We start from the raw sequence: 14,082 nt of genomic DNA on the forward strand, positions 1-14,082 counted from the left end.
CTGAATGCTGAGGAAGTTTTCATCTTATTTGCAAAGTAATTAAAAGAAAAACACATGAGTAAATACTTTTTTTAGGGTATTTTATGGCAGACCTAAAGAATGCTTATTTGAGAAGGACTGGCAGCCGGTTATTCTTAAATTTCCTAGGTTTTCCAAAAGTGTCAAAGCCCTGAATATCTCCAAAAATACTATGACAGACACAAAAAAGTCCCCAGAAGAGTGGCTCAAGAGGTCTCACCATACCCATCCTGTCACTTGAAGCTCCTCAAGAGCAATGGTGCTGTAGCTGCACTCAGCAGTGCCTCAGTAATGACAGCCAAAGTATGGTGATGTGCTCCTTGCCAAGGGAAAAAGAAAACGCCTGACTTTTCCTTCTGCCTTGTTAACGTGCGACTGCAGCACCTTGCTAACCATACGCCATGAATCCATCCAGTAGCTACAGTAGCTACTACATCAAAAGGAATTAATCCAAGCTCCCCTCAGTCACCAGACTTTGAAAACCCAAGAACTTATCACAAGAATTTCACTGTTAGAACAGATACTTTATCAAAATGGTAGATCATCTTCTATGCACAGCTTCTCTACGCTTATCAAGCAAAATCTAAAGCTCAACGAGGCTTTGCGTGTAAGACTGGAAACTTAAATCATTCAGCCTCTAAACTTTCAATGTGAAAGTTTTTTCAAGGGAGAAGTTTTATAGTCAAATATAGATCCAAGTGTATATAGCAACAACCTTGATAGTATACTACAACTATCACTCAAAAAGAAGCAGAAAGGACCACCTAATTTACAAGAGTTGCTGCCTACTGGTATGAGCTTGACTTTCAGATGAATCGGTGACGGGTAATCCATTTACCGACACAGCTAACGTCAGCGTCACAGTACATCCAAATCCCTCCGAGCAACAAATTCTTTCATAACGCAGAATTCATAACCTGACAGCTCCTAAAATCCATTTCATTATGTTGCACTTCTGGAGCTTTATCTGCATTAATAAAAGAACCAGCATGGTCAGGGCTGGAACATCACTCTTCTGCATCTGCAGGGACAGCTCCACAAACACACCTACCTGAAAACACAAGTATTGCTCCACATCAGAAGTCACCAAAATGTGTAAGTCACAACGCAGTTCCCATCAATGCTTCGTTTCAGGAATATGTAAGACAGGAATATAATTGTATGTGCCAGGTTCCTTCAGAAGAAACACCCCAAGGATCAGTACACCAGACAGCTTGCTCAAACACTCAACTGAAGCTCAGCTTGCCTAAGCAGCAGCCAACCTCAGCCTGACACCATGAATCCAAGAAACGCTCCTCAAGGATTCCATCCGTGGTAAGTAACCATAGCAAGGAACTCCATGTGATTATGGTTTTGCTGGTTTATAAATGCTATCCCATAGCAAGATATTCATCCACCTGTGACAACAAAGAGCACATGAACTCCCAGTTTATGTACTCTGCAGAGAGACCTTGCCCACATTCAGCAACCACACACATCTCCAGCACAGCCATCCTTCTCCACAAACATCAGCAGAAATGTGGGGCTGAGAAGGGCAGACATGGAACTGGCGAACACAAGGAAACCTTTCTAAGGTATTAAACACAGCCGTGAACTATTCCATTTGTGACTTCTGTCTCCAAGCCAACACTTTCAACAGCATCTACAGAAAACTCAGGTGGGGGCTAGTTGGCAGCAAGGCAGAAAATTTGGTAGGTTTTTGCCATATTAGCTAACACCTGAGACATCAGTCTTACCAACAAAGACTTGGAACCTTTGCTTAATTACGGGGGAACACAGCGAAAGCAAAGCTGAGGTCAAATCATCTCAGAAGGGAGACTTCTGATGGTAACTTTCTAAAACCAACTTCCAAAAAATGTCAGAGGACGGATGTTTTTCCTGCTCAAACATGTACTAACTGAACAATAACGACACAGCCCCACCAAGTGCCAAGTCCATGGGGCTTGTTTGGAAAAATTCTGAACGTTCTCCAAGTTGAAAACAGCACACTGGGACCACAAAATAAAAACGCTTGACGGGAAAGAGCAACTATTGACAAAGCCACGTTAAACTAACAACTGATTCAAAAGTAGCACGGATTTCCTTCCACAAATACCAAATGGCAAAACCTGCAACTCGATTAAGAAGTTCATTTCAGAAATAACGTCATTTAGCACGTGCGCATCCTATTCCCAAACACGAATATCTCTGGAGGAGCAAAGAAGCTGCCACAGTTGGCCCATCCGGTCGCTGGTCTTTGACACCAGTTGATGTATGTCAGAGAAAAGTCACGAAGTTACACAGCAGACAGCAAAAAAGGAGCACTTTGGAGATGGGTGTAAAGTAACAGTTAAGTAATATTTTCCCTTTAAAGTTGTGGAATGAAGACCAGAGTTATACAAGCAAAGAAACCGTGAGGGACAATTTTACATCGTTCTTTTTCAAAGGATCCATGTCACGGCCGTTGAATGAGGATTTGCAGGAGAGCCTTCAACCTCTCAAACGTGTCTCCCTGCCCCCTCCAGCTCCCCGCTCGGCGTCCCCATGGCAGACAGCAGCAGCTCTCCTCCCCACCTGGCCCTGCTCCAACCAAGCCAGGGATGCAGCGGGAAAACAGGATGTGATTACACATTTAGATGCTCCATCACGATGTAGGCAATTGGAAAGCCAAATTAATGGCGTATGGGCAAACTCAACTTGGCATTTCTGAACTACTGGGGGTGTGACTCAGCAGTTTAAAACCTTCTTTCAATATTTAATTCAGTTCCTCTAACTTCTAAAAGATTGAAAATTGGGGGATCTGTGAACTCCCCCATCAAAACCTTGTTTAAAGCTGAGGATCCGTACTGACTTCACACGTGTCCTTGCAGAGCAGCTCTGGGAACACTGGGAGATGACAGAGCTACAGGACATGGCTGCAGGCTTGCTGCTGGCAAGGTGAGGAATTCTGCCCAGTGGGATTTAACCCCTGTTTGCTGCACATTAAAGCAATCTTCAGAATCAGAAATAAAAATCGTTCAGTTCTGAGATCTGCAGGGGAATGTCCTTTTGGGTGCAGACCCCCAACCTCTGATGGTGCAGCATGGACCCCTCAGGTCCCTCTCGCTCCTTTGCTCACCTTTTGCTCAAGAAGTTGTCCCATTTATTTCATCTCATGTCATTTGCTTAATTGCCACCAAGGGTCAAAGCACCCTTCGACACCATTGGCACGATCAAGGGTAACAAAACATAGCTTGAGGTTAACAGCCAGAAGACCTGCAGCCAAGTCACCTATCAGAAAATTAAAATCACGAATATCGAAACGCGAATATCAACCTCTGAGCCATTATTGAGCCTCGACACCAGTTAAAGATGCGACAGTTAGAAACACACTCAGTAGAAATTTGGAAGCTGCATTTAAGCCTTGCTCACACCAGCTGCCCCCCTTGGCCCGTCGCTGGCTCTGCCTGGGCACCCAGCGCATGCAACGCAGCCGCCGGCGCGGGAGAGGACGACTGCCCGCCAGCTGCAGGACAGGTCGCACACCTTCAAACGCACGCAGCACACACAGCGAAGCCGCACAGGTCAGATGCACAGGACCACAGAAGCAGAAGTATCAAACCTCTTCCTGCACCTCCTTTCTTAAGCTCTGCTGCAGCCCACAGCGATGACGGCGACTGCCAAGAGGGTGCTGGCATCGGGGCTGAATTTTCTATCTTCACTTCCTCGCATTTAAACGATGCCAGGATTGAGTTAGCAGGGCTTCCCTAGTACTTTTCAGCATTGCAGACACACAGCCCACGTGCCTTTCACCACCTACCAAACTCTAGTGTCCTCATGTGTACCACCAGTGATAACGCAGAGACCATCTCCTTAAAGGAACCCATTTAATGTTCCAGGCTGGTCTGCTCTGCAGCAGCGTAACACCAGCAATACCGCAGCGGGCAGGAGATTTCAAGCAACGTAACCTGCGAGGTGGCACCACGAGACTTCTGGAGCACCGTGTCACTTCTACAGCTGCCAAGAGGTGGGAGGTGTCAGTTATGGGCAGAACCTGAGAAAGGGTGGAGGCATCACATCTGCTCCTTCTATACAAGTCAAGGGGTAAGAGTCTGGAAAACAAACGTAGAGTTACCTGGAACAGCTGGGAATGGACATAATTCTGCGTTTTAGAAAAACACTGGGTTTTTCACACAATTTTCAAGCACAAAATGTTTATTTTTCTTCCTTTTAATCTATACAATTTCTTGGGGTTTTTAGTGCCACTGACTCTGTCAGTATACAAGGGATGGACTATACAACAGGCAACAGCGACATAAACCGTAAGATTCAGTGCAAGCTGAAGGAAACCCGGTGTGAGAACATATTTTCCATGTTTGCTCATGAAGCATACAGACATGAATCTAAAAAACCCAAACAAATTAAAGATACATGTTACAGAGAACAGAAATCTCTTACTACAGTAAGTATTTTGCCCAGGCAGAAGACTCTGCATAATCGTCTATAAAATTCAATTCTAACTGAATTGATGGAATAATATATTCAAAGGGTACAAACAAAAGAATTCAGACAGATATAATGCTCAAAGTACAAGAGAACTATACAATTCACAGCTTGGCAGCACAAGACATCTCTGCCCTTCAGCAGACGGTATCAAACGTCATCGCGGTAGAGATACAGAGCAACGTGCCTTCAGATGCGACCGCGTGGTTCGGGACCTGTGCCTGAACGCTCCCCCTTAGCGCTTCCGAGGGAAAGGAGACTTACCATCAGCAAACCAGTTTTAGTGGTTATCTTGTGCCTTTAGGCTGAGAGGTGCAGGTGGAGACTCTACGCACGGTAAAATGGGCAAAAAGCAACTTTCAAACAGGAGAGAGGTGTCCATGCCACCTAGAGCGCAAACTTAATTAAAACAAACAAACAAACAAAAATTAAAAAAAACTCAAACCAAAGAAGGTGAGACTCCAAAACTGAAGCATCAGATATGCAAAAGAACAGCTTCACATTTTTATTCCTTTTTAGCATGAAAACCGCTAGCTCGTCAGTAGCAAAACGTTCTTAGCGGCGGTGGCCGAACCGAAGCCGGAACACACGCAAGGCTGTACTTCACAGGCTTCTTACGGTAACCTGGAGACAAGTTCTCCTACAATCATGGTTCCAGTTAGATTTTTCTACTTAGGAAACATGCACGAATTTGTAATTTAACTAAATTGTGAAAGCTCAGTAGGGGAAAGAAAATGTAATCCAATTTGCTGCCGATCCAGAAGGAAACAGTATTTGCCTGCCTGTTGCCGTTGACAACAACTTCACCAAAGACTGAGGAAGACCAGGAATTGCACTGCCCGAAGCTTCCACCTGTCCTCATGTACCACGTACTCGGATCACTCTGCAAACGCTCCTATTTTAAAACGTGCATTTCACTCCTCCTTCTACAAACACAAACAATTTTTCAATTGGCGTCTCCAACAAACCTCACCTCACAATTATTGTTGTGTTGTGTGTTGTTTTTTCTTTTAAAAAGCTTCAGAAATCAAAATTCAACCGGTGAATTAAAATAAGCATTTACAGCAGGATGAGACCGATGAAGAACGTTGACTGTAAACCTTCAATATCTTCGCAAATAAAGAGAACTTCAACTCACAAGCAGATCGGAAATAAATGACACCTTTCAAATGATTTTGTATCTCTTTCCAGCTGGAACTGAAAAGCTGAAATTCAAGGCACTGTACTGCTGCAGGGGTTAGTACAATTTTCTAGTCATCAATTCAAGTACATCGACTTCAAGGATCGCAAGTGTAAAACATCAGAACGCAACGGAACAAAGTGTCTTCAGCAACGAAACGTACGCAAATATTGCCGGGACAACCCAACCACCCTTGGTGAAACCCTTCCACAGTGATGGCTGGACGCGGCGTACGGCTGTGCGCGCCGGCGGGCCCGACCCGCTCCCCGCCTCGGCCACCGCGTGCGGCATCTACAGACCAAACGCTGCCCGCTGACGTCATCGTCACCCACGGCCGGGCGACCCGGCTACGTCATCCGCAGGTGCGGGCCGGGCGGCCGGGCAGCGGGTGGCTGCAGCGGCACCGGGTACATCCGCAAGCAGGTCTTGCCGAGGGGCGAGAACCGTGCAACGCTCGGAGCTCCGACAATCCCGGGCTGCGCGGCCGGCCCCGACCACCGCACTCCGTAAACGGGTGTAGGGAAAACTCCTCCGTACCGACCAAGAGGCATCACGTAAGGTGTCACTGTGCCAGGGAGGGCAGCCCCTGGCATGGGCACCGGCAGGGACGGTGAAGCTCCAGGAGCTAACGCAGCGGGCATGGGGCAAGACACTGGAACCACACACTTTTTCCCCAATCCCGTTCTTACCGAATTAACCTACAAAAAGAAAAATACAAACAGCATCGCTATCACGCTCCTCTTCCTCTGCCTGCCATGGGCAGCGCTGGCAGGCCCGGACACACGTGTCCATGCCGGCACCGCTCGCTGCAGTGGCATGGCCCCCGCTGCCCGCACCATCCCTGCCCCACGTCTGGGCACCTGCAAGGGGGCTGTCACAGCCTGAGGAGCTCAGGGTGGCACGGCATCTTCAGAGCTTGGGCAGTGGGTTTGCCTTTTTTTTTTTTTCCCCAATTTGTTCATGTTGTGTTTTTTTTTTTTTTTTTTTTTTTTTGTTTTGTTTTGTTTTTTAAAGACAAAAAAATTGGGAATTAATAGCAAAGGTCAATATGGGGACGAGGGGAAAGCTGTCTGATTATATCCTACTACTTAAGGAGGCACGGAGCATCAATCAACAAGCGAGAACTGAACGCCACAAAAAGCCATGGAAAAACCTCCCGTGTCCAAAGCAACCAAAGTATCTTTTTCAAGGCCAGGTTGGACGAGGCCCTGAGCAACCTGATCTAGTTGGAGATATCCCTGTTCCTTACAGGGGGGTTGGACTAGATGACCTTTGAAGGTCCCTTCCAGCCCTAACCATTCTATGATTCTATGATTCTATGATCTTTCCTGCTGGGTCTTGTGCATAAAAGTAAATAAATTAAACTAAATGCAGAATTAAACCAAAGCTCATATTCTTACAGCCATCCCCAAAACAGGTTGTGATAATTCTAGCAGGTTCTATGATGCTACAGTTCTATGTTTCTGTAAAAAGTCGTTTGCACTGAGTCGTTTGGCCTCACTGAACTAAGGGCAACGAAGAACGGAAAGAGATTTTCCATGGAGGTTAAATACCCGGCGCCGGTGGTGGTTGAGATCAGGCAAGGCGAACCAGCGAGGACACAGCGGGAGCTGCTCCTGCCTCGGGGGCTGCTGGAACCAATTCCAGCTATTTTTCAAAAATTCTATTAACATCCACTTCAATTATTCATATTTTTCTTTTTTTTTTTATGCGAGGGGCAGAGAAAGAGCTCTCTTTCCTAACTAGTGGGATGGTGGAGCTTCCCAAATTATACGCTCCGTCATGCCCAACGCTATGGAAACAACTGTTATCCAGAACGCTGCCGCTGCGGACGGGGTCTGCCATGTTTCATTATGTTTGTCATTTCACAGAATTTACAACTCCCTGCTGTGGCTCCCACTGAGCCAGCACCTATCCATGGCATAAGAAAAAAAAAGGGTATTATTTAAGTCAGGGAATCTGCCATTAATTTGACATTTCACATTAAAGTGATAAAATCGGTGTGAAGGTGAATGAATACACGTGTAAGACTGTGGAATGCTTACTCCAGGTTTCTGACTTTAGTAGCTCTTCTCCATTCAAAATAAAAATGGCAATGTCACTCTGGGATTTACTGCTTTGGGGCATTAGCCTGTGCTCCGAAGCCAATTTTAGAAAAATAGAGAAATATCTGATATATTCCTTCACCTCACTGTCGCTACTTCTAATCTGAAGCCTGAAGCTGATGGTTGGCATCGAGCTAAGAGAAACGGCTGCTTCGGTGTGACGAATTTCACATCATCAACATTTAAAAATCCACCAGAATTAACAGCAGAAACCAAAGAACAATAAACAGAGGAATTGAGGACATATTTTTAAGACCCGAAGACTACTTTAACTTGCTATTGACCCATATTTTAACATCCTCAGAACAATGGTTTCTACCAAACTAGACAACTATAAGCGGGTGACAACGGGTGCCTGTAAACGCACCCAACCGAAATATATAATTTCTTATACAAGAGATTATACAGTAGCATTGAAAACGTAAGGTGACATTTTAGCAAGTGGTCCTATTAAAAGATTCTAACTAAAAAAAGCTTATTTTCAGTACCTCTACCCAATTCAGGCTTCTTGACTTTTAAATCACTCAGCAAAGCAGGAGCTGTATTTAAGGCTACGTGTGTGCAACCAGGAATAAAATCACGCCATGCTCCAAACCCAACTGCTACACGTACTTATTAAAACCTGTTAATGTCATGACAAATGCGCGTTAATGATTTAAGGTTGCTTCCTCTACCTTCCTCACACGCTTCACGGGAGCAAGCCACACACTCTGAGAGGCAACAAGACATCAAGCTCTTGCACCTTCCCCTGGACAGACGTGTCTGAACTCCATGTTTTAATCATCTTTAACCAGCTACGATGGCTCGACACCGTTGGAGGCCAAACCAATCCATTCCTTTCAACATGTAGATGAAACATCAAAATTAACGTGCGCCAGAGCGGTCCTCAAGACAGCACAAGGAGCTATGGATTTCCCAGCTCTAGGAAAGCCATGAGACTATGTCGCTTTGTTCATGAATTTCAAAGGGAAGCAGATGGATGTTCACGCATTGATGAACGAGGTGTGTGCCTACACTGGGGACAAAGTCACGGCTACAAACAGAACTAGGTTGGCTCTTCAGTCCATCAGGTTGGTGTTTTAACGGAGATGCAGAGAAGGAAGACGACACACGGCGCGGCTGGGCGCCCCGTCAATGGTAAGGGTGCTTCATCCCTGAGCACAAGCCCTACAGCTGCCGGGGGGTTGGCACTCACAAGTGAAGCTGTGAGCCCATAAGTTCTCCCATCACTCATGAGCTGGTCAATTCTGTGCTGAAAGGACATATTTGTAGCTCCCTGCTTGCCCAGGTGACCTCTCCTCTTCGCTATTACCTTGTTGGTTTTGCAAGTTTCTCCAAAAGGTGCCAGTTCTGGCACCAGTTGTCCATTCCAAACCGTGCATCAGCTACAGCACGCTATGTCCTAGCAGTGACAAGGCTTCAGCTTCCAGTGCATCTTCTGGGCTCTGCTATTCTACCCACAGCTTGACAATACGGGTGAGAATTGTTTCTTTTATACTGAAAATATCTTGGGAATTGAAAACAAGAGATACGACGCCAGACTCCTGCACCCAGCTTAAGAGCCAACGTTGAGAGATCACTGACAACCCAAAGATCTTTAGAGCCATCACCTGCAGACATACAGGACAAGCATTTGGGGTTTATTTAAAACTCTCTAAGCTTCCTGCAGGAATGTAAAGCAGAAGTGGTCTTTTCCCTTCCTAATTCAACTCTAGATGATGCAACAGTAGTAATGAGAAATGAGATCGATTATATGACTTGGCCAACTCTGGATGGCATTATTTCATTTTTAATCTTACAATATTAATGTACTTCTGTTTGTGAGGGCTGTCCTGGCCTTCCGCAGGCTGATAACGTAGACACAGTCTCAAACTTAATGAATTTAACGAACACATTGCAAAGTTTACATCTGTCATCACCACGTAAAAAGTCTGTAGATATATTAAATAGAGATATTTAATAGGGATTTTTTTTTTTTTGAAGGAAGGCTGGGTTCACATCCTAAAATATATCCTATATTATATGGGAAGGAAGTGAAATTCCCCCCCCTCTCCACTTCCCCTCTACATCTCCATTAGCCTCCTCTGTAGAAGCAATATACATACTGAACGGGCACCTATGGTGGCATCTCTGCCTGGTGCCTTAGTACCTCATGCCACCTCCTCCCCTGCACTTGCCAAACTCTTCCTGCACTAATAAACCTCTGCCCTCAGGGGCTTGTACAAGGCCCTGCTGGGTAACAGCCACCTCTTGCTCCTGCTTCCCCAAATGCCTGTTCTCTGCTGCCAGGCTTTCCGTTGCCACCATTTATTCCTGCTCCCCCAAACAATCACACATACTCACGTGGAAAACAGGAATAACATATAGACAAAGAAGAACACGCACAAAAACAGAAGTGAAAATGAAACAAACCCCACCGGGCAAAGGCTATGGTAGTACAGGGAAAAATAAATAAATAAATAAATAAATAAAAAATCTGTTCTTTGGACTTTTTTTTAATTCTCTGCCTTGTTCTCATGCTCTGCCAAGCAAGCTCTAAAGTGCCACTTCAGCAACATTCATAGCCCCAGTACTGTGAAAGTGTACAGCTGAGAGCTGTGTTTGACTTACAAACATTAGAAATATTAGAAATATTTCTGGTTTTACATTAGAACAGATGAAACGGAGTAATCCTGCTGGGAAGGCTGACCACAACTACCACAACCCATTCTAAAAACGCAGGATTTAGATTATTTTTCTTCCAGCTCCATTTTGATGGCTCCATTATTAGCCTCACTGTTTTATTTCTGTAAAGTCCAACTACCATTGAAACAAAACTGCGCCACAGGACAGGCTTAGAGCTGGCTGCCAACATGAGCAGGGCAAGGATGCTAATACAAATTTATCACCTTTTTCCAGTTGCTGAAAACCCAAAGTTATTAGGTGCTGCTGAAGATTGGATTTTGTAATATTCCAGGTTCCTGGAAAGCTATTCTGACGTTCAGACCGAGAAGGCAGTGTTGGATAGCTTCAAACACAGATTTATCCTAGTTTTTCATTATTCTTCCAATCCAATAGAGATGGAAGGCGCAGTAATAGGTGTTAATAGTCCTTCCGCTCTGTTTGCTCACCCGTGGCTACCTCCAGGCAGCCAGCTCATTAAAATCAAGATGTACTAATGCAAGCAGATGTGCAGCTATTACTGATGGTGTCTAAGCCCCAGCACACGTCACCGACTGACACAGACCTGCACGCTCACAGAAACAACCTTATTACGGACTTAGAACATGTTTACAGCTTTTTTTGGGTGATGGTTGGTTTTTTTTCTTTAAAACCCATGGAGCTACGTAACAGTATGAAGAACAGAAAACATTTTTGGTAAGCCCTTTATTCCCGGGTACCTTCAAATAATGCCTTTAGCTACACAATATTCAGTACTCTTTACACAAAAGGCAGCTCGTGTTCCTAAGCATGTTCCTTGACTGGTGGTAACCACAATTACCTGTAAAAAAGGATTATTTCATCATGTCTTCAGCATGGATGAGCACAACAGAAATAAGAGTTATCAGGCAGTTTGACTTCAGTTCTTCCTAATATCTCCTATTACATTTCAAATTACTGGTGAGGAGAATTTATGTGTGCTTCATGTTTAAGTAGAACACTTGAAAAGGAACATTGAAGTGCTCCTGGGACACAACCAGGTGCCTGAAGGTTCCCCCCTCCAAACTTCTAATATGTATCAACCAGGATTTGCAGCCAAACTGACAGGTAACTTCCACAGGAACAAAGCAGAATACAAAGTCTTCCCTTCCATCCCAATTATTTTATATTCTTTCTACACTTCTGATGATAAAAAGGGCAAAAATAAAACCACTAACTCTCATTAAACACACCATCTCTTCTGAGCTGATTTGCAACCTTAAAGAGTAGCCTTCACTTAGCTAAAAAAAAGTACCAAGAATATATTGTATTCACACAGCAATTTGCTGGTGGTGGTAGAAGCAGCTCAAGAAAAAAAGATAACTCAGGAAAGTTAGTCTTCTGTTTCCAGGGTGAAAGAGAAGACTTAAGTCAGCCCCACTGCCACCCTGCATGTGAATAACAGTGCGTGGACAGTAAGAGAAAAGAATAAATTAAAAAATAAAATAACTCTACCCTTAACCAACAAGGAGTTGTTGCAATTTTCCTTCGGCCTAGAGATTGAAAAAACTCCAAGTATAGAGTAGAAAGAGGCCATTTGGTTTGATGCTGCCTTTGTCAGATCTTGTCTAACACGAGCCCCAGGCTTCCAGCCCAGGAGGATGCTCATTGCCTACGTGGCCTCTGCGTCACGTACAAGAGCTCTATGCTAATTCCAGGGAATAATAATATTGCTAATGTTGCTAACAACCAACAGAGCACCATGTGACAACTCACATCACTCCTACTCCTGCTTAAAAACCCTTCAAGGAGACATCTTGGGTTGGAACTAGATGATCTTTAAGGTCCCTTCCAACCCAAACCACTCTATGATTCTATGAGCTTTCTGTCCAATAACCTCCAGAGACAATTTCCAAGTGAAGGTACGAGTACTGCCTCCCTCCTGCTCCTCATTTCCAATCATTGCAGGGACCAACAATAGCTCCTCCTAAAACAAAACACCCAGTCTGAAGACACGAGACAACCTGCCCTAACGGTTTCCTGCTAGTTTGTTCCAGTCATTAAAAAAAAAGGCATAAGAATCACTATGTTTGCAATTTACCTAGCCTTTATTTCCAACATAAAGCCTTATTATAACTTTCTCCGATGTGCTGGAAATCTGTTTAGTGCTCTTTGTTCTTTTCTTGCAAAGGCATTTTGGTATTTGATCAAAAAGACAACGAGAAGACAGTGTTAACAGACGGACTGAAGAAGCACACAGCCTGAGCTTTATAAGCTCCCTGTTAGAAAGCTATTTTTTCCATTCTTTCTGTGATTTCCTGAGTTCTTTTTGTCTTTTCAATACCATTTTAAAAGGTGGATTCAACAGTGGTTCAGCGCAGGTACAATATCTGCCCATGTAACTCATCATCCAAGCACTGACGTTAAGGTCACTTGTCTGGCTCTCCAGGTTAAGGGTCCTTTCACACAATTTCCTTCCTCCTCTTTTAGTGATTTTTCTTCCAACATCATGAAGCCCCCCTCTCCTTTAACCTCAATTTCCCCTTTAGGGTGAATTTCAAAAGGTACAAACAGCACAATGACACTCAAATCCCAAAACAACCCTTGCAGAAGGCTCTTAAATCCCATCCACTGTCCTGTTTTCTATCATCTGCAGCATCGCTGTGCCATCTTCATGGCCAAAATATCCCAACAAGAACCACACTAGGAATATTTGCCATCTACCTTCGCATCTCTTCTGCAGCACTGCAAGGACTTCATGCACAAAACCACCCAGGACAAGCTGGTGTGGGGCTCACAAGATCTCCAACTGACTGCCACTCTTCCAAGCAACACGGAATGACGTGAACAGCAGGGAACTCCAGCCTCTCTATGCTGTTGGGAAATTATCTCTAAAAGGTTTCAATCAGCCTTGTTAATTCCCTGGAACAACGGCCATGTTCTAGGAAGAAATAAACCCTCTAAAATCAGCACATTGAGACAGGGACATTCATGTTCCTCTCACAGCAACACTCTGCCTTCTCCACAGGCTTCAAAACTGAGACACCAAGACTGCAGAAGTCAAATTAACCCTAAATTGATGTTGACAGATGATTTATATAAGCAAAATAATCACTCTCTTTTCCAGAGTTACCAGTGGGGCAAAACACTCCCATCGAATACTTCAAACTACTACAGGAGTCTCGGGGCAAAGACATCGAAGCTGCAAAAAGCAAATCAAAAGAGAGTAAGAGGTGACTTAACAGAACAAAATCTGTGCCTTCACCAGCGCTTTCTGGAAATCTTCAATTTGTGCTTACTAGAACCTCCTTTGACTTATTTCATGAAAACCAATAGCGCCTTAAGTAGATGTCGCCGTTACTCCAGAACGGGTTTACACTGGTTAAACCATCACTGTGTAGAAGGATGATTTACACTCTGGTTTTTGTTTGTTTATGGCAATTCAGAACTGACATAAAATTGCTTAATAAAGCTGCACAAATGCTTTTGCTTGTGAAGTCGGTGACCCTACTAACTCAGAAACCAGCAGGCACCAAAGCAGACGCGTTAGCGCGGCTCCAGCTTTGGCACATCCCACTTCCCGAATAACTACAGAGCTACCACTGCTGCATACGAGTTCTTTTTTTCCTTCTAACGTGCCAAAAAGGCAACGGTTTACAATCCATATATCTTGTTTTTAAGGGATTACAAAGCAGTCCA

General features: G+C 44.4%; 1 protein-coding gene across 1 annotated transcript in view; it reads right to left on the reverse strand.

Annotated features, from left to right (window-relative positions):
• Window positions 1-6,006: 6,006 nt before the first annotated feature.
• Window positions 6,007-14,082, reverse strand: part of LOC104383513 (serine/threonine-protein kinase WNK2) — a 107,427-nt gene continuing 99,351 nt past the window's right edge. Inside the window, 1 exon segment of the mRNA XM_086619291.1 lies at window positions 6,007-6,357. Within this exon segment, the coding sequence (XP_086475417.1) occupies window positions 6,007-6,357 (351 nt within the window).

This window comes from Tauraco erythrolophus, chromosome 12 (genome assembly GCF_009769465.1).
Source record: "Tauraco erythrolophus isolate bTauEry1 chromosome 12, bTauEry1.pri, whole genome shotgun sequence".
Classification (NCBI taxonomy): domain Eukaryota; kingdom Metazoa; phylum Chordata; class Aves; order Musophagiformes; family Musophagidae; genus Tauraco; species Tauraco erythrolophus.